At 41.5% G+C, this 21,568-nt stretch overlaps 1 protein-coding gene across 4 annotated transcripts in view; it reads left to right on the top strand.

Moving 5' to 3' along the window:
- The window catches only part of PRKCZ (protein kinase C zeta), a 208,129-nt gene that overhangs the window by 131,717 nt on the left and 54,844 nt on the right, over positions 1–21,568 (top strand). For all 4 annotated transcript variants that reach the window (XM_077250091.1, XM_077250089.1, XM_077250093.1 and 1 more), the window contains 6 exons: positions 5,984–6,062; positions 13,179–13,231; positions 16,821–17,009; positions 19,458–19,555; positions 20,713–20,799; positions 21,237–21,372. In XM_077250091.1, coding sequence (XP_077106206.1) covers positions 5,984–6,062; positions 13,179–13,231; positions 16,821–17,009; positions 19,458–19,555; positions 20,713–20,799; positions 21,237–21,372 — 642 coding nt within the window. The remainder of the gene's footprint in view (positions 1–5,983; positions 6,063–13,178; positions 13,232–16,820; positions 17,010–19,457; positions 19,556–20,712; positions 20,800–21,236; positions 21,373–21,568) is intronic.

Genomic DNA, 21,568 nt, shown 5'->3' with positions numbered 1-21,568 from the left:
CTTCCACCAGAACCTGAAGCCCATTGAAAATGATTCTCTGTCCCCGTCTCTGTCCCCCTCTTCCACTCTATCATCTCTCTGCCCCCCCTTTCACTCACTTTCCCTCTCCCTCTGTCCCCCTCTTCCACTCTATCATCTTCCCTCTCCCTCTGTCCCCCTCTATCATCTCTCTGCCCCTTTCACTCTTTCCCTCTCCCTCTGTCCCCCTCTTCCACTCTATCATCTCTCTGCCCCCCCCCCCTTTCACTCACTTTCCCTCTCTCCTATGGGGTAGCCACCTCCATATATAACTAATACATTTGCACTCTGTAACAGTATGGCATGCAAATGTAAATATGTGAAATTGGAATTACATTACTGCTCTAGAAAATGGGGAAAAAAACGAAGATACTTGGTGCATAAATTGGCAAATTCATGTATACCCAGCAGCAAATGACACTCCATCCAGCAGCCTATGGAGGTTTTAATCACAGCAGATCCTACCTGCCCATAATTGTAGGCTAGCAGCTCACGAGAGGTGCATGTTAGGATAGGTCCCCAACAAAGAGGCTCGCCTTATCGTTGGCTGCTGAGCACACATTAATTGGCGAATTTATGCTCTTAGTATCTTTTGTTTTTTTCTATTTTCTAGAGCAGTAATGCAATTCCAATTTCATGTCTGCATGCTATAGTGTTGGAGTGCAGCTTTGTTAGTTATGACTGGGTTTCCTAAGTCCCAGCAGCTCCTGCTCCCTCCCTACAACCAGCTATCACATGATCACTGGGTCAGGGGGAGGAAGCACTGTCAGTGCTTTCCTAATTTGAATACATAAGGGCTTGTGTATACAATGATGGAGTAGGCAGATATCGTAATAAACCATGTTTGCCTTTTTTTGTGGGGAATCTGTGTCAGTCAGCCGGCTCCTAACCCCATAACTGGACGATCTCCTTCCTGCAAGCTGCATACTCTGTACTGATGTTTTAGAACCTTAGTGCAGAGTAAAGTGTGTGTTTTTTGTCTACTGACATTCCAGAAGTAGTTACATTTGCTATATCGCAGTAGATGTATGTACAATATTTGGATGTACAGTCAAGGTCTTTTTCTCTAAAGCTATGGTACATAGCTTTAGAGAAAAAGACCTTGACCGTACATCCAAATATTGTACATACATCTACTGCGATATAGCAAAATTTACAGAACTGAACACGAGGTTCTTGGTTAAATTTAAATGTAACAACAAGTTGTAGTATCGGCATTCCTGAGGCAAGACTGCTGTATCTTGAGCCCTGGCAAGAGGCACGCTGAATGCCGGTAAGAATGGCAAAATGAATCGCAGAGCACTTCTGCAGACTCTGTGATTAATGAGGCTAATGAATTGGCCTTAAAAACAATGTTAAACCCATTCTCAGATGTGTTGTTGTAATGTGTTTTTAAATATTTCTTTTTTTTAATCAAAATTGTGATATGAAGGAAAAAAAAAAGGGACAAGAAAAATACAAGTAGCACAAAGAGCTGATACAAACATAGATTGTATTGGTTGCCTGTGTAAAAGCGCTTTTTGACTGTATGGAGACAATTGATTGATCCCCATACAGTTTACATACTGTTCTCAGCACATCCACTGTTTACCCAGGGAGATGTGCTGCCGACAAGGAGGATTTTTTTGTTGAATAAAAGATACCATAAGATGACGGAACAAGAGTTCTTGTTTGTCGGCCCATCACTGCCATGTCTACCTGGACTACTTAAGGTACAGTCACATTAAGCGACGCTGCAGCGATATCGACAACAATGCCGATCGCTGCAGCGTCGCTGTGTGGTCGCTGGAGAGCCGTCACCGCTGTGCTTTGCTTTACGGCGAGCACTGACACATTCAGTGCAGGAAGCTCTGAGCAGCAGCGCGGACGCCGGGGGACGTGACAGACATCAGAGGGTGAGTATGTAGTGTTTTTTTTTTTTACTTTTACAATGGTAACCAGGGTAAATATCGGGTTACTAAGCGCGGCCCTGCGCTTAGTAACCCGATATTTACCCTGGTTACCATTGTAAAACATTGCTGGCATCGTTGCTTTTGCTGTCAAACATGACGATACACGCCGATCTGACGACCAAATAAAGTTCTTTCAGCAACGACCAGCGATATCACAGCAGGATCCAGATCGCTGCTGCGTGTCAAACTCAACTATATCGCTATCCAGGACGCTGCAACGTCACGGATCGCTATCGTTATCGTTGTAAAGTCGCTTAGTGTGAAGGTACCTTAAGGAAATCCTGAAAACATGCAGTTTGACACCTCTGGTGTAGACTATTAGGCATCAATACTAAAGCCACTAAAAATAGAGCAATTTACTCCAGAATCAAGAATTACGAATCAAGGCCTTAATGTTTTAAAAATATACAAAACTCACATATTGGTGCTAGTGGTGGCGCCCTCCAGACTTGTCTTGTGACCACCTGCTGTTTCAAGCAGTGGCAGTCATGCATGCGCTGTTCATCTGGTGGACTGTTCTGTTTTTCTCCCTTTTCTTTGGGGGAAAATGTAACCTGCATTTGCCTCCCTTTTATAAGCAGAAATCCATTCTGGTTCACGTTTAGCAAAAATGGAACAATTTGCACCAAATCCTTAGGACACTCCAACTCTGCGCCTCCATATTTATCCACTGTCAGATTTTAATGATAAATTTGGCGCGAACTATGCCCGCACAACTTTTTAAGCAGGCGGTATACTTCCTAATTAGCGACAGGCGAGCGTGCGCGGCATTGCTCTATATTCCGTTGAGTATCGTGGTGCTTGATAGACAGTGCCGAGTGTCACGTGGTGCTCGACTTCCCATATGAAGCTCATTTGAATCATCTGAGCCCGTGCCCCGCACTGAAGTGGGTTATTCACCTGCTGAGAACACAGGGACTCCTCTGTCAGCCGGACTCTTTGTGAGCTGTAGCACTGCAGGGACAAGTTCTGACAGAGGAGAGTTACAGTCCTCTGGAATAATGCTTGCGTTTCACATTCACTTCTATTACGCTCGCTATTCGAGTCAAGCATGTCTGAGCATCAAACGTGCTCGATTCGAGTAACGAGCGCTCGTGCTCTTCAGTGCGCGCTCATCACTATTCCTAATGTTGGATAAAAGTCAGAGACTAACGTTGTCAAATGTTGTAAGTCGGCGCAACATTTTGTGCAAAGTTTGACTTTCTGATTGGTTAGTTTCCCAATGTTAGGAAAGAGTGGGAGAGCAGTGTAATAAATGTTGCACAGTACTGTAGAATTTTTTTTTTTTCAATTCACAACTCTATGCTTGTTGAAATTAATTGCTACATCAATGTAATTTTTTATCCTTTGTCCTGTCTAGAATGTTTTTTCTTTTTCTTTTACCGAAATGCAATCCTAAATATGGCTTACTTAAGAAAATTAACGAAGCTCCCTTTTTTCAAATCACTTATAGTGGTGCAGGTATTTAAAAAAAAAAAAAAAAGTGTAATGGGGTAAAACTTTGAAAAATGTTGCTTGTGCGTCGAAGGATAATAAAATGTGTGTAAATTGCAACTTTTTATTTCCCCCTTTTATCAACAAAGTGTCACATTTATATTAGTGGTAGCTTTGTTCTGACCATTTCTGTTTCAATGAATGCATAGGATATTGCATTATCCTGAGCTATATAGTCGCACTGCTCCTATGCTGTCACCTCTTGCTTCAAGCATTAGCTGCAGGCATTGTTAGAACAGCTCGAAATGCCGTCTCATGTGAGCAAACGTTACTTTTTGGCTTTACTTGGTGTATTTACTTACTGCTGGATTGACATCTTATTAGTCTAAGGGTACCGTCACACAGTGCAATTTTGATCGCTACAACGGCACGATTCGTGACGTTCCAGCGATGCATTTACGATATCGCTGTGTCTGACACGCTACTGCGATCCGGATCCCCGCTGAGAATCGTACGTCGTAGCAGATCGTTTGAAACTTTCTTTCGTCGTCTAGTGTCCCGCTGTGGCGGCATGATTGCATTGTGTGACACAGGTTGTATACGATGTGCGCACAGTAACCAACGGCTTCTACATCGCAAATACGTCATGAAATTATCGCTCCAGCGCCGTGTATTGCAACGTGTGACCGCAGTATACGACGCTGGAGCGATACTTATACGACGCTGCAACGTCACGAATCGTGCCGTCGTAGCGATGAAAATGGCACTGTGTGACGGTACCCTAAGCCTTTGGGTATTTTTATTGTATTAATTGCCATTTGTTGAGTTCCCAGTGGTGTTTTTTTCCCCTTGTTTATACCATATTTTTATGACTTTTTAATATGTCTAAGTACGAGACGCTTTTTTTTCCACGGCGCATCTTTTTTTTTGGTTGGGTATTAGTGATGAGCGAACGTGCTGGGATAAGGTGTTATCAACATGCTCTGGTGCTAACCCAGTGTCATCGACGTGCACGAATACTATGTTTGAGTCATTATGGCTGCATGTCTCGCGGCTGTTCGACAGACTCAACACATGCAGGGATTGACTTGTTTGTTAGGCAACCCCTGCATCTATTTAGTCTGTCTAGCAGCCACGAGACATGCAGCCATGGGGACTCGAACATATATTTTGTGGACGCAGAAGATGCTCGGTTAGCACCCGAGCAAGCTCGGATAACGGCTTATCAGATCACATTCACTCATTGCTATTGGGTTTATAATACTAAACCATGGCGTAAAATAGTGATAAATTTGGCTTGGCCTTTTGTGAAAGATAAAGTCCCAGTTTGTGCAAAAGTTTTATTACAAATACAATGATATAGGTTCCCCTTTATCTGGTGTCAATAGCAGCGCTCCTAGCCTTTTCCTGACGATATCTGCGTCCAAACACTTCATGAAGTTGTGGTAGTGGACACACATGTGCCGTTCACCTGCTGGGTGGCTGTTCTTTTTCTCTACATGGCAGAGAGGAATAAGAACACTTACTATTCCAATCAGAGAACATTTCCAGTTGAGAAAAATGTGGACACATCGCAACCACAGATTAGGACGGAGATTGTACCTCCAGATGAACTGTGCTTACGTGTCCACCATTGATCCTAATGGTGAGGAAAAATCAAGAGGCTGCTGTCACTGACAACAATGTCAGTTATCTCGAAAAACCCAAAAAGGACGATACATTAAGACGACCATTGGGCACGGCAGCCTTAATGAAGGGCTAGTCAGAATATGATGCTGTGCGTGGCATCGGAGATGCTACTCTAGTTGGGGATATTGGGATCATTTCTGGCTTTCAGAATGTATTTTTAATAAATTTCAAGATTTTTGGCATTTCTGCTTCAAACTGGTGTGTGAAACTCATAAAACTTTTTGCACAACTCTGTATTTCGCAAAAATATGCTGAAGTATTTTTAATACATGAGTTGCAAAATGGCTTATTTTTATGTGCTTTGTCCAATAATATTTTCCATTCACTAACCCCTTTACTGCTCAGTCCTGTATTCGCCTATTTTCTGTGTCTCCGTGGCTTCCCACCGAACTGACACCATCTGATTCTGTCCCCGGCTTCTCCTCCACCTTTCCTGTAAATGATCACCTTGAATTTTACATCAATAAAGAACCTGAATTACTGATTTTTTTTTTTTTTTTCTTCGCTCTGCCGGTCTCTGAAGATGGATACATAGCTTTGCTTTTCGGAAAGCAAGATGTGAGTTAAGAGTGCATTAATAATCAAGATGTGCATGAATCCGGCTTCTGAACACCAGCTGCCCTGACGAGTCCTGTTAAGGAGCAGACATGGTGGTTAAGATGCAGCCCACGTTCTTCTCCTGTTCTTATATTTGCCAGAGCATGAACCTCTTCCGAAAGATTTGAAGATGTGTTTTGAGCTGTGCATGGTCATGACGAGGCCAGCACATTAATACGGCGTCTGCAACCACTAGGGAAAGTCAGAGCAGGGTCCTTTTTGTCCCTTTTTCTTCTTTCTCGTGAATGTGTTTGTCGGTAGAAGCTATAACCTGTAACTTGTATCTTTAACAGGATTCGGTCATGCCTTTCCAGGAGCCGCCAGTAGATGATAAAAGCGACGAGGGAGATAACCCCCCTGAAGAAGATGGAAGTAAGTTGTGCCCAGGTCTGCGAGGATAACCTGCAGCTACAGGAATTGTAATTTAATTATAGTGTCTGTGATGGCGATGTCTTCCCCCCTCCATTTTGCCTAAAGCAATTAGAAAGCCATTGAGGAGGACTGCGGGTGTCAATCTGGGACAGAACATACGAAAGATTTGTTACATGGCCGAGTGGCTTTGTCCTTCTACTTGCTCATTACAGAATGTCATTGTCTGCTCCTTTTGCTTCTCATGGTTCTTGAGGCGCAAATAACAACTACTGGATTTACAATCCTAGACAGTCGAAAGGTTTATTACTGGGATTGTCCACCCCTCTGCCTTCGTTTTTGTGTGTGTGTGTGTATATATATATATATATATATATATATATATATATATATATATATATATATATATATATATATATATATATATATAATAGAAAAAATTGGAACAGCACAAATCCTTTACTTATCTTCGGGTGCAAGGCCCAGGCAACCCGTCCCTTGGTTGCTTTCAGTCCGTATAAGTCACAAAAATAGGCAGCACTCCATATTCTTAAGGTAATCTGCAGGTCTTTATTGAGCCCACATCTCATGCAACGTTTCAGCTCTCAACTGAGCCTTTCTCAAGCCTTGTCTTGAGAAAGGCTTGAGAAAGGCTCAGTTGAGAGCTGAAACGTTGCATGAGATGTGGGCTCAATAAAGACCTGCAGATTACCTTAAGAATATGGAGTGCTGCCTATTTTTGTGACTTATATATATATATATATATATATATATATATATATATATATATATATATATATATATATATATATATATATATATATATATATATATATATATATATATTTATTTTTTTTTTTACTTAACCGACCCAGTATGGTCTTAAGAGCCGGCGGTCTCCTCGCATCACCAGTCATTGGCCGCAGTGGTAATCAATGCGTTCGTCAAGCTCTGACTCCTCCAGAAAAGGAAGGAATGAGAACCAAAAGTACTCTAGTATCTTATTTTTTTTTTTTTTCCATTTTTAATTTTTACACTATCCTTTGCCCGGTTTCTCAACATGTAACAGTGTCCTCTGTTTAGGAGAGGCCATGGATGTGTGATCAGCAGGAGTCTAATTTTAACAGCCCCTAACTTCAGTAACAAAAATAAATAGAAGTTTTATTGGTTCACCAACTCTTGAAAAAATGCCTTGAATCAAGGTGCGGTGCACAGAGTCTCCAGACCGACTTCTGGGTCTAGGTATAGCAGCAAAATGGAAAAATCAGCATCTGCAGAAAATGAGGTACCGTAAGTATATTAATACATTATTTTATTAGCAACAGAGTTAGAGAAAAAAAAAGAGAAAAATTCAAAATCAAAACATACAAAAGAATAAAAAGAGACTGGTCTACTTGTTTCGAGCATAACCCTGTCAGGACTAAAAGCAGTTATGCTCAAAACGCGTAGACCCTTGTCCTTTTATTTTCTTTGTTTTTATTTTTAATTTTTCACTTTTTTAGCTATGTTGGGAATAAAATAATGTTTTAATATACTTGCCTTATTTCCTGTGAATGCTGGATATTCCCAAATTACTAAGTTAGGGCAGCAAAATGGGAAAATCCAGCACACATCCAACACGGCACTGCTCTCGTCAATGTGGCTCCGTCTGCTACTGCAGCTTAACCTCAAAAACCTGACTACACATAGACATTTAATTATATATGCAGCGTTTGTTGCATATGTCCTTAACAATTTTCTCTCACTATTTCATTATCTTACGCAAGGGCCAATTTCACAGCAAAGTAATTAATCAATGTAGCTTTGCAATGAATAGTACAAGACAAGCGCACAACTCGGGGGCTTATTTCATGCATAAGATTAATTTGGTAATTTCTGCTTAGACATGTATAGTAGTATTTTAGATATAAAAAAGCCCATACGAGCCATAGAGGATCAATGCTAATTGCACAGTAGCCATCACCGTCGCTAATTGGAAACGGTCCTTTTGTGGGATGAACCAAAGCTGATTACAATGCAGCACTACAAGCTCTTATTTAGGCCGAAGCTGCAGATGACTTGTAGCATGATGACCACACAGTTCATAGAAATGCAATGAATTGTGCAAATGTCAAGGCTGTGGTACAATGAGGTTAGATAAATGAAGGCTGCGCACTAATGATGAGCGAACGTGCTCAGCTAAGGTGTTATCCAAGTATCTTCGACGTGCTCAAATAATATGTTCAAGTCCCCTCTGCTGCATGATTCGCAGCTGCTCGACAGCCTCAACACATGCAGGGATTGCCTGACAAATGGGAAATCCCTGTGTGTGTTGTGGCTGTTTAACTGCGCGAACCATGCATCGGCGGGGACTCGGAACATATTATTCGAATACGCCGAAGATACTCGAATAACACCCGAGCGTGCTCGGATAACACGTTCGCTCATCACTATTTAGCACCAGTCTACGTAGTGCTACTCTTAGTTATAATTTTGTATTTCTGTCCTGTGAGTAGCTGGCCCCATTTATCGTGCAGAATGTGGTGGTCCACACCTCCACCGATCATTGTAGCGCAAGGCCAACAAAATGTATTCATGAAAAAACCTTTAAGGGTATTAAGACATCTTAAAGCCGCAAAGATTTTCTTAGGCCAAGCTACTTTAGGAAAAAGCTGCCATTTTATTTTCCTCTAAGTGGCTTCACAGTTTTTTTTTGTCATCTTTTTCACCATTTTAACTATAACTATAAGTGGCAGGTGGCTTCCAAACGAGTTAGCCTCTTCACTGTGTCTACACCCTAAACCTGTTTAAAGAAGAGATACGACACTGAACACGATAAGTTTTCACACTGCTGTTCATTGTAATTTTTTTTGTGCCACATTGTGCGAGAAAAAGACGTGTGCACATATCCTAAGACGTCAGTTTTTTTGAGTCAAGAGTTTTTTTCCGCTCGTACCTATGATAGTCTATGGGGACATCCGCATGTTTGTGATTTTTTTCAGACTGAGCAATCGGCGGGAAAACTGAGACATGTCCAATTTTTTTTTTTGTTGTTCGAATGTCTGATCAAATTCAGCAATGCAAGTCTATGGGTCTGTGAAAAAAATCGTACCAATTTTCACAGACTATCACATAGGAGAACGTGGAGAAATATATATATTTTTTTCTCCAGGTACAAAAAAAAAAAAGGATGACCTCTGATCAAAAGAATATCTCCGCATGGAACCATTTTTTTCAGATCAGCTTCTAACTTCATGTCTGCAGATTTGCCTTCGGGTACCACCAAGCGCCTAGAACATTGTTATAAATGAGCTGTCTGGCAATGACACTGGGGACCTGCCGTCACCACACTGTATAGTACTCAGGTCCACGGCTCCTACCGCCACGCTGTACAGGGACAGCCTGATTGCAGACGTAGGAGTCACTTCTGATACTGTGATTGTGGCTCCCCGCTGCTCGATTCAGGATGTTTTTTTGGTAGGAATTATATACTTTCTAACTAATTCATTCAGAGCGCTGCGTTCACTTAGGAAGGCATCTTCCAGAATAACATCTCAGGTTAAATGACTCTGTAAATGGAGTCTATGCACTTACCGAAAATGGTTATTTTACAGCGTCTTATGGACATTACACCAAGGTCTTAAATAGAAATGTACTATCTCCAACAATAAGTTATAAGATTGTTGGTGTTTTTTTCTTTTTTTACCAGAATTATTTCCGGAAATATTTATTTTTATTTTTTTTAAACCCGCTGTATGATATGGTTGTATTCCTCATTTCTGAATCTGTCACAACTGGGCTGGGAAATTTTGCAATGCACCTAACAGAACCGTTCTGTGTCAGTCGGAAAGATGTAACGTAGATTCTTATATAATTTGCATCGTCTGCACTTTTATGGCTTTTTAGATGTATTTACATTGGACGGTTCTAACTATTCTATGTACTGGCTTAATAGGGAGATTTTGTCATTTTATAAAACTGGCCAGACGGAAAAAGAAAAACAAAAACAACTTGTAATATTTATAGAGGTTGGTCATTATGGCAGACATCAGGGTGATGCCCCAATACTGTTGGCCTTAATTGGTCCCATTAATATATGTGCACACTGAGGTTTTTTTAGGTTTTTCGAGCAGAAAGTCTCAATGCTTCTTAAGTGAGTGAGTTTCTGCTAATTTTTCCCCCCAAAAAAACTCAAGCCTAACAACTCTACCAGACATTGGTATGGGGTTCTGGAAAAAATAAATACAATTCTGGTGAGTCATATGGTGTTTCACATAGCCAGGTAACTGTTTTAGGCATGGGGCATTCCAAGGATTCTCTAGTTGAGTCTTTTTGACGGGCAGAAAGTCTCCCTACGTATCAGTCCATTGGTGTACAATATATACAGTGGCTTTCAAAAGTATTCACCCCCCACCCTGGCTTTTTCCTTATTTTGTAATATTACAACCTGCGTTTAAATATTTTTGTGATCCGTTTTGTGTGTGATGCATCAGCACTAAATAGTCTACTTTGGTGAAGTGAGAAAAATATTAGCCTAAATTAAATTTATGGGATCAAATATCTACAAATTGGCATGTGCATAGACATTCACCTCTTTTGCTACGAAACCCCTAAAAATTTCTGCTGCAAGCAGTTCCCTTCATAAGTCGCATGCTTTTTGACAAGACGTGCACCTGTGTGCAATCTAAGTGTCACATGTCTGTCAGTATATACACTTTACCTTTTCTGAAAGGCCACAGAGGCTGCAACACCATTAACAAGAGGCACCACTAACCAAACACCATGATGAAGACTAGGGAGATCTCCAAACACCATGAAGATCTCCAAACACCATGAAGACCAAGGAGATCTCCAAACAACACCATGAAGACCAAGGAGATCTCCAAACACCATGAAGACCAAGGAGATCTCCAAACAACACCATGAAGACCAAGGAGATCTCCAAACACCATGAAGATCAAGGAGATCTCCAAGCAATACCATGATGACCAAGGAGATCTCCAAACAAGTCGGGGACAAAGTTGTTGAGAAGTACAAGTCAGGATTGGGTTATTAAAAAAAAAAAAAAATCTCTTATGACCCCCCCCGGAGCACCATCAAAAAAGGGAAAAAAACACGGTACCACAATAAACCTGCCAAGAGAGGGCCGCCCACCAAAACCCTCAGCACGGGCAAGGAGGGCATTAATCAGAGAAGATGAGCACAGAGACCAAAGGTAACCCTGATGGAGCTGCAGAGTTCACAAGCAGAGTCTGGAATATCTGTCGATACAGCCGTAATAAGCCATACACTAAATAGCGGTGACCCGTTATGAAACAGTGGGCAGAAAAAAGCCTTCACTTACACATAAAAATTGTAAGGGTCATTTTAAGTTTTGCCAAAAGACGTGGGAGACTCCCTAAATGTATGGAGGAAGTTGCTGTGGTCAGATGAGACCAAAATTTAACTTTTTGACCACCAAGGTAAACTCTGTCAGGAGTCAAACCAACACCGCTCATCACCCCAAAAACACCATCGCACAGTGAAATGTCATGGTGGCAGCATCATGCTGTGAGGATGTTATTCTGCAGCAGGGGTATGGAAAATGGTCGTAGTCGAGGGGAAGATGGACGGTGCGATATACAGAGATATTCTCGAGCAAAACCGGTTTGTTTGTCAGTGATTTTTAGACTTGGACGGAGGTTCACCTTCCAACAAGACAAATGACCCAAAGCATACTGCTAAAGCAACACTCGACTGGTGTAAGGGGAAACGTGTAAATGTTTTGCCGTGGCTTGGTCAAAGCCCAGACCATTCCCTACATCATTATAGAACCCCCTGACTCCCCTTGTATACTCACAAAAACATTTTTTAATGTGTCCCGCGTTGTATGTTAATTTCTCAGTCCGGTCCGATGTAACTCATGGACCGGAACTATGATTGCCAGCGCATGCACACTTCTGTTTTTCGGTTTTCCCTGCAGTTGGGCAAAGCATACTGCGCAGGCGCACAAGGCTATATTTCTGGGCAGGCGCGAGATGTCGCACGGGACAAGAGGCGTTACCTATGAAGTAGGATGGCGACCAACAGCCGATGGGCGTGATGTAGAAACCTGAAACCATGCCCATCCGGACTGAGAAAAAAAACATACGGCGCGGGACACATGAGGAATGGGCAAATTTCCCAGTAGCAAGATGTGGAAAGCTCATACAGACTTAGGCTACTTTCACACTAGTCCGTCGGTACGGGCCGGTACGGCCCGACGGACAGTGTGCTAATTAATCACAACGTGGGCAGCGGATGCAGTCTTACAACGCATCCGCTGCCCAGTGTGGTGAGCGGGGAGGAGGGGGCGGACTTTCGGCCGCACATGCGCGGTCGAAAATGGCGGACTCGACGCACAAAAAGTTACACGGAACGTTTTTCTGTGCCGATGGTCCGCCAAAACACGACGCATCCGTCGCACGACTGATGCGACGTGTGGCCATACGTCGCAATGCGTCGCTAATGTAAGTCTATGGGGAAACAACGCATCCTGCAGACAACTTTGCAGGATGCGTTTTTTCTCCTAAACGATGCATTGCAACGTATTCCAAACGACGCTAGTGTGAAAGTAGCCTTATCCAAAGTGACTTGCAGCTGTAATCACCACAAAAGGAGGCTCTACAAAGTACTGAGGGGGTGAATAGCTATGCACAATGAAGTTTTCAGTTAGTTTGACCTATTTGTTTTTTGCTTCACAATAAAAAGAAAACCAAACGCTGACAATTGTAAACATGCTCTTTACATGAACTTATGCAAACCCTAAAAAAAAGTGAAATTCCAGATTGTGAGGTAGCAAAACACAAAAAATGCGAAGGGGTGAATACTTTCGCGAGCCACTGTTACCACCGTAAAGCACTTTAACTCTTTTGTATAAAAACTGTCAGTGATTTGATAGGAACCGATCAGATTGCACCTTGATTTCAGTCCCTGTCTTGTATGTTTATATGGGCAATTCTGACCCTTGTTAGAATAGTTTTTACATGTGGTCCTTCAATTTGTATTTTTTTTTTTCAAATGACTGCTGGTAAAGTGGTGAGGCTTCCTGAAAGAATACATTTGTGGGAATGTCAACTTGGATTTCAGTTTTGTATTAATTGCTTTTATTTTACATTGCAGTTAATATTATCCGTCCACAACGGAAAATCGAATCACTGAAGGATGGGTCTGAGGTAAGAGAGGCCAAATGGGGAAAAAAGTGAATTGTTTCATATGGTATCGATAAAATTCTATTTATAGAATAATCTATACAAGAGTCTCTCTTCACACTTTGTGTGTTTTTTTAATGGAAATTTCAAATCTGCTTTTTCCAGTACCAGCAAAAGCTATGAGATTACAGAAAAACGTCTGCATTTTTTAAAAACTTTAAATAAATTCTGTAAAAAGCTAAATCAAGGCAGCAAAAATTGAGACAGAGAGACTCCTTGCCAGAGAGAGTAAAAATAATCCCAAAATATTCTTTAACTACATAAATAGTAAGAAACTAAAAAATGATAGTGTTGGCCCCCTTAAAAATAGTCTGGGTGAAATGGTGGATGAGGAAAAAGCCAATATGCTAAATGACTTTTTTTCATCAGTATTTACAAAAGAAAATCCCATGGCAGACAATATGATCAGTGATAACAAAAATTTACCATTAAGTGTCACCTGCTTAACCCAGCAGGAAGTACGGCGGTGTCTAAAAATCACTAAAATTGACAAATCTCCGGGCCCGGATGGGATCCACCCCCGGGTACTGCAGGAATTAAGTACAGTCATTGATAGACCATTATTTTTAATCTTTAAAGAGTCCATAATAACAGAGTCTGTACCACAGGACTGGCGTATAGCAAATGTGGTGCCAATATTCAAAAAGGGAACAAAAACTGAACTCAGTAATTATAGGCAAGTAAGCTTAACCTCTACTGTGGGTAAAATCCTGGAGGGCATTCTAAGGGATGTTATACTGGAGTATCTGAAGAGGAATAACCTCATGACCCAGTATCAGCACGGGTTTACTAGGGACCGTTCATGTCAGACTAATTTGATCAGCTTCTATGAAGAGGTAAGTTCCGGACTGGACTAAGGGAACCCAGTAGATGTAGTGTATATGGACTTTTCAAAAGCTTTTGGTACGGTGCCACATGAAAGGTTGATACATAAAATGAGAATAATGGGGATAGGGGAAAATATGTGTAAGTGGGTTGAGAGCTGGCTCAGGGATAGGAAACAAAGGGTGGTTATTAATGGAGCACACTCGGACTGGGTCGCGGTTAGCAGTGGGGTACCACAGGGGTCAGTATTGGGCCCTCTTCTTTTTAACATATTAATGACCTTGTAGGGGGCATTCAGAGTAGAATTTCAATATTTGCAGTAGACACTAAACTCTGCAGGGTAATCAATACAGGGGAGGACAATTTTATATTACAGGATGATTTAGGTAAACTAGAAGCTTGGGCTGATAAATGGCAAATGAGCTTTAATGGGGATAAATGTAAGGTCATGCACTTGGGTAGGAGTAATAAGATGTATAACTATGTGCTTAATTCTAAAACTCTGGGCAAACCCGCCAATGAAAAAGACCTGGGAGTATGGGTGGATGACAAACTCATATTCAGTGGCCAGTGTCAGGCAGCTGCTACAAAGGCAAATAAAATAATGGGATGCATTAAAAGAGGCATAGATGCTCATAAGGAGAACATAATTTTACCTCTATACAAGTCACTAGTGCGACCACACTTAGAATACTGTGCACAGTTCTGGTCTCCGGTGTATAAGAAAGACATAGCTGAACTAGAGCGGATGCAGAGAAGAGCGACCAAGGTTATTAGAGGACTGGGGGGTCTGCAATACCAAGACAGGTTATTACACTTGGGGCTATTTAGTTTGGAAAAACGAAGACTAAGGGGTGATCTTATTTTAATGTATAACTATATGAGGGGACAGTACAAAGACCTTTCTGGTGATCTTTTTAATCATAGACCCGAGACAGGGACAAGGGGGCATCCTCTACGTCTGGAGGAAATAAGGTTTAAGCATAATAACAGACGCAGATTCTTTATTGTAAGAGCAGTGAAACTATGGAACTCTCTGCCGTATGATGTTGTAATGAGTGATTCGTTACTTCAATTTAAGAGGGGACTGGATGCCTTTCTTGAAAATATAATGTTACAGGGTATATACACTAGATTCCTTGATAGGGCGTTGATCCAGGGAATTAGTGGAGAAGACGAAGAGTTAGCACTCGACTAGTCACAGAGTTCGGAGGTGCATGTGAAAGGAACCAGCGGTCCCACAGACAATAAGTATGCAAAAAATCACTGCACTCATCCAGTTCAGAAAAACAAGGTTCTTTGTTGAAGTGAATATTTATTTAGAATACGGTGATGCAGACGAAACGGAAGGTGATTTTGGCAGGCTCTCTTTGATTGGCATGCAGGTCCTGCATCCCTGATTTGGGCTAGAAACTTGTCTATCTCCACCTCCGATTGTATACGCATGATGCAACAAACTTTGATAGAAACTAATAATCAATAAGGCACTGTATTGTGAACAAGGCCACTGCGTGGCCGAAACGTTAAAACTGCCAAAATCACCTTCCGTTTCGTCTGCATCACCGTATTCTAAATAAATATTCACTTCAACAAAGAACCTTGTTTTTCTGAACTGGATGAGTGCAGTGATCCAGGGAATTAGTCTGATTGCCGTATGTGGAGTCGGGAAGGAATTTTTTTCCCCAATGTGGAGCTTACTCTTTGCCACATGGGTTTTTTTTTGCCTTCCTCTGGATCAACATGTTAGGGCATGTTAGGTTAGGCTATGGGTTGAACTAGATGGACTTAGTCTTCCTTCAACTTTAATAACTATGTAACTATGTCAAGTCTTTCAGCGTTTTTGCAGTATTTTTTCACCCATAGAAAGCAATGAGTAAGTGCAAAAACATTGTGTGAAAGTACGGTAATCAATGCCCAACCAACTCCGTGCCCTTCTAATGTGTGAAAGTAAACAATGCCTAACCAACTCCATGCCTTGCCAATGTTAGGTAAGCAATGTCCGACCAACTCCACTCACCCCGCTGTTTTTGTATTTGCAATTGTATTTTTTTCATGAACGTATGAACTTTTTGTTCAGAATAAACACAATTATTTTAAGAACAAAAACAACTTATTTCACTAAATAATTTGATTAAATTGCCCTTTTTTCCTCAAAATGTTTTATGGTTTCACGTATGTTTTGCATTGGTGGCCTAACGCCTTGCATCGTTCATGCTTGTATGGCGGAAGCAAAGCTGAACTTTGGAATCCTGAAAAAACACAGCAAAATGCCAGCAAAACCTGCAGCTTTCTTACTGCCAAGAGATCCGGTTTTGGGGTTTTGGCTGCAGAAAATAAAGCAACGTGTGAACATAGCCTCAGAAAATAATACCGCTCTGACTACTATAAAGATTGTTCCTTAGAGCCCCTTTCTCAAAATTGCTGGAAATTCCAGCACTTGAACCCCCAACAATCAGTAAGGTATTGCCTATCCTATGACTAGAGTATCACTTTTACCCTTGTAAAAGTCAAAATTTTTTCGACAGTTTGGCTTCTACAGCTTTTGTGAATCACCGTACATTTCAGACTGTTATCGGTGAATCTGATTTAATTCAGGTTTTAGGGTTTTTTTTTCGTACAAGGGCTATCTGTGTTTTTCGATACATATCGTCCATCTTCTCTTAGAATATCAGATTTTTTAGTTCAGCATTTGCCTTGTTGTTAACATTTTGTTTCCTAATATTTTCAGGACATTAAGCCCGTCATTGACGGAATGGATGGCATTAAGATCTCACAGGGGCTTAGCCTTCACGACTTTGATCTTATCAGAGTGATTGGTAGAGGAAGCTACGCCAAAGTCCTTTTAGTTCGTTTGAAAAAGAACGACCAGACGTACGCCATGAAGGTGGTGAAGAAGGAGTTGGTGCATGACGAAGAGGTGAGTTTAGACTGATGGAGTACAACGTTCAAAGAGCAGGAATTTCTCAGCTGACGACATCCTTGGCCTCCGCTCAAGTTTTTCACTGTGGTCAGCAGGTTGCTAAATCTGTGACTAGGTCGGGTAGGACATTCATGTAGGTCCCACAATGGAGGCGATGCAGATGGGGTGTAACTAGGTAGCTAATTGCTTGACAGGGTGATCAGTGACTAATTAGTAATCTATACATTATTCTCAATCGATCTGCTCTCCGAATGGTGTAGGATATCCTTCGTTGGCCTGGAAGTGCAGTATCCTTTAAATACTTCATTAATTACTGCAATAAATCTTGAGTTCAATTCTTTTGTTGTCCCCTAACCTCCAATAACCTTTGGTTCATGTTTGACATGTAAGAGATAATGTTACTGGTGTAAAGCAGAGCAACCTGGGGCACCGTGTAGTCAAAAAGAAATGGGTAAATGACCTGTAGTGTCGTAGTAAACATATTTAAGAATTTTGTATTCCATTTCCTGCAAAATGAATGGTGTCATTTAAAACGGACTCGACCTGCAAAAAAACAAGCCTTCTTATGGTCATGTCAAAGGAAAGATAAATTGTCAAAAATTATGGGTGCGATGCATCAAGACCAGCGATTCTCTTGTTGGTCTTGATGAGGAGGCATGTTGGAGCATACGCTTTTGATTCATTGAGGTGCATGCCTCTTCATGAAGCAGGCAAGGCGCATACTGGCACGTACTTCAGTGTGCACCTCACCACAAATCTTACTCCATCACGGCTGGAGTATGATCTGTAGTGTAGCAAACGCTGCTGCCCATCATGAATTTGACGAGTGGGGGACCACCATGCAACCTCGCGTTGCACAAAAAAATTGCAACTTTTCAACCCCCTTTTTTTTTGCTTGTGTATCGTCCACTATGGACGTTTTCTTCGGGATAAACATGGGAGGATAATAGGCCGAGGCCATCGGGCTTATGTCACTTATGTTCTGTTAAAGAGCTCCTTCCACTCGATTTTTTATTTTTTTTTTATTTTGACTGAATTCTTCCTCCAACTGCTGCAGTTTCACTGATTCCGGAAGTTGTTTTTCCCCTTTTTTGTTCTGTGCCCCTCTGTTATAAAGTAGCAAATTTTCCCTTCAACCAATTGGCTTTATACCACAGACCTTTTGCTATAGAGTAGAAAAAGGAAATGCCCACAGAGAAGTTTTGTGGTATACGCCCAGTTGGATGAAGGGAAAATGTGCATCTTTATTACAGGAAGGGGCGCGTAACTTTGGAATGGAGGGGCACAGAAAAACTCATAAAGACTGTATTAGAATTGGAGGAATATGCTAAATTTGGAGGAGGTCATTAAAAAGATCCAGTGAAAGATCCCCTTTAAAGTTGTTTACGGGCATAAGATACATCTGCATATTTGCCTGCCTTTATTTAGAGACCAAAAGTTTTGATTTCTGCTTACATGCCGAAAGGCATAATTGCTACATTGTGTATATTAAAGCAAAAAAAAATAATTAAATAGTAGGAGTACAAAATGAAGTGTGCATCTTTAATCTGGGATCTAACAGGTAACGTTTCTCCTTGTGGAGAGTGACATACCTGACATGCCAGTGTAAGGAGACTTATAGGCCATGTAATGCTCCTCTGGGAAATTCAATGTGCAAATTGCCTCTTCAGAACGGAAGAGGACTTGAACTCTGGTGCTGCCTATTGGATGAAATAATCCTAAAAATCAATATCGACCCTTTAATGAGCCTTGCTCCATGACTTTGAGATTCTGGTTTGGCCTTTTATCCTATTTGCAGACACGTGTTTCGGGGTGTTGCCCCTCCTTGGTGCAAGTCATGAGATCTGATTTGACTGTATGAGATGCCTCTGGCTGGGGTCTAAGGAGTAACGTTTCTTCTTGTGGAGAGTGACATGCCAGTGCAAGGAGACCCATAGGCCATGCGAGGGTCCTCTGGGAAATGAAACATATAAATTGCCTCTTCAGAGAGGAGAAGTCGTTCAACACAGTTGGTCTTTAAGACACTTGACTCCCACTTCCCCAACACACCAGTCTGTGGTTGCTTTGCTAATCCTAGACATCAACTATAGGAGAAGCAGACTTAAATCAATGGACGTCACCGCTCTGCACTCCACACTACAGCGACCAGGCTGAGGTTTGCTCAGTCCAGCAGTCTCCATGGCACACGTTGGCATGCTGTGTATGGCGCTGATAAACTCATGTAAAAGTAACCTTGATGAGCAGCTCTGACAACCTGGCAGACAGCGGAGAGGCAGTCTCATCTGCCGAGCAGTCACTCTCCATATGTGCATCCTGCATACACTGGAGAATGGAGTGAATCCATCTAAGCATTGCTGGTATATGACAGACTTGCTCTCTTCCGTAAATCACTGTCCATTTCATCACAATTATGTACATTATTTTACTATGATTTTCTCTTTTCAGGATATTGACTGGGTTCAAACAGAGAAGCATGTCTTTGAGCAAGCTTCCAATAACCCCTTTCTAGTCGGCCTGCACTCCTGCTTCCAGACGCCAAGCCGGTAAGAGATGTTATTTTATTCCCTTCTAATGGCTGAGTGTGCCACAACCCTGCTAGAAGTATTAGTGATGGGAAAAATTCAGCCACTTGGTGCTCGTTGTCATTTTAGTGTTCTAGACTTCACTTTCTTTGGGTACTTTCTGGTAATAATATGTAATGGGTAAAAGTAAGATCATAGCGTTATTGTTTGATTTTATTACCTTTATGCAAATGGTGTGCACAGATACATTTATCTATGAAAATCAGAGTCAAACTGCAGTTTAGCAGAAGCCCATAGAACTCTATGGGCAACACATGAGGTCTTAAAGCAGATCTGTCACCAGATTTCCCAATATACGCAGTATACATTATTACATTTTAATTAATTTATATAGCGCCATTAATTCCACAGCACTTTACAGACATCATCGCGGTCCCCATTGGGGCTCACAATCTAGATTTCTTATCAGTATGTATGTGGGAGGAAATCCATGTAAACACAAACAATAAGCTGCTGTGCTACATCTTAAGCCCAATAAGGTTGCTGTATTTACTTTGATAATCCATGTCATAATGGCTGCATAATCCTTTTATGACATTTTAACTAGATCTCCACCCACCTATCCTGATTGACTTTCCTCAGTGTCCCTCCTCCCTGCTGTTGCGGAGATCTCACACTGATCAGTACACACTGCAGCAGTCAGGCTGGATGGATGGAGACTGAATATATGGTCTTGTGAGCTCTCGCTCTATAGCTAAACTCATTTTAATATCAGGACTATATAACAATTTGGACATGGATTTTCAAAGTAAATATGCCAGTGTCATCAGGTTTTTAAGCTCAATTTAATGGTATATTCAGTTTGTATTGTGAAATCTGGTGGTGACGGATTGACTTTAAAGGGGTTCACCTGAATTTAGAAAAGCTTACTGTGGTCTTGCTCTTCTCTGACTTGAGATCTCATGGACCAGGCTGTACAGAAGTGTTTGTGCTGTTTTACACATGATCTTCTAGTAAGGGAATCATAGATGTGCTGCACGGATGTACATGTCTAAATTGACATGCAGCATGATGGGCGAGATGTCGTCCCTTGTCCAAATAGCCATATTTTTAGTGTTTGAACTTTTTTTTCTATCTTATGGTTTTATTGACTTGTTCACATTCTTTTTTTTATTTAGGTTGTTTTTGGTTATTGAGTATGTAAATGGCGGTGACCTTATGTTTCATATGCAACGACAAAGAAAGCTCCCTGAGGAACATGCCAGGTATGGTGCTACTAATACCTGCAGTCATAGGGGGTGCAACCAAGATGCATTGCAGAGTTTCCTAATAACCGAATATTAGGTTTTGGAGAGTGTTGGAGTACAGTTCTAAACATGGGGAGAACATAGTGCTGATAGGGGTCCAGCTCACCCCCCCAGGGCAGATTTGTTATGGCGTGTGGGACTATTCATACCACTACCTCTACAGAATAGTTTGGTGTGTCTGGGGTGGAGGACAGTTGTAGAAACCATTACTCCCCCACCCCCACCCTGTTCTACTGCTGCCATACTACAAGAACGATCTGTATACAATCAAATGGGAATTGTCTCCATCACGGCCAACGTGAAAAATACCAAAACTAGAGTCTGAGAGAGAGGCCATGATTGAAGCAGCCCCGCCGATTAATAGAGGAATAAATTACCTGTGTTCTTGTTTTTAGGTTTTATGCTGCTGAAATCTGTATTGCCCTCAACTTTCTGCATGAGCGAGGGATCATTTACAGAGACCTAAAGCTGGACAATGTTCTTTTGGATGCAGATGGTCACATCAAACTAACTGATTATGGCATGTGTAAGGTGAGAAAACCAGGGGTATATGTCACCAGTATTTTATCACCCCCATCTGAGAGCAGCTTGACATGGGAGAGGAGACCCTGATTCCAGCGATCCTGGTTTTCTGTGTTGCAGATCTCTGAATGCTTAGCTCTGTATAACTCCGCCCACACCACTGATAACTTTGTGTGTGCACTGTGCGTAGGCAGAAAGCTACCAA

Source organism: Ranitomeya variabilis, chromosome 4, assembly GCF_051348905.1.
Source record: "Ranitomeya variabilis isolate aRanVar5 chromosome 4, aRanVar5.hap1, whole genome shotgun sequence".
In the NCBI taxonomy this organism is placed as follows: Eukaryota; Metazoa; Chordata; class Amphibia; order Anura; family Dendrobatidae; genus Ranitomeya; species Ranitomeya variabilis.
Note: the sequence above shows the minus strand (reverse complement) of the source record. Positions and strands in the feature narration are given on the sequence as shown.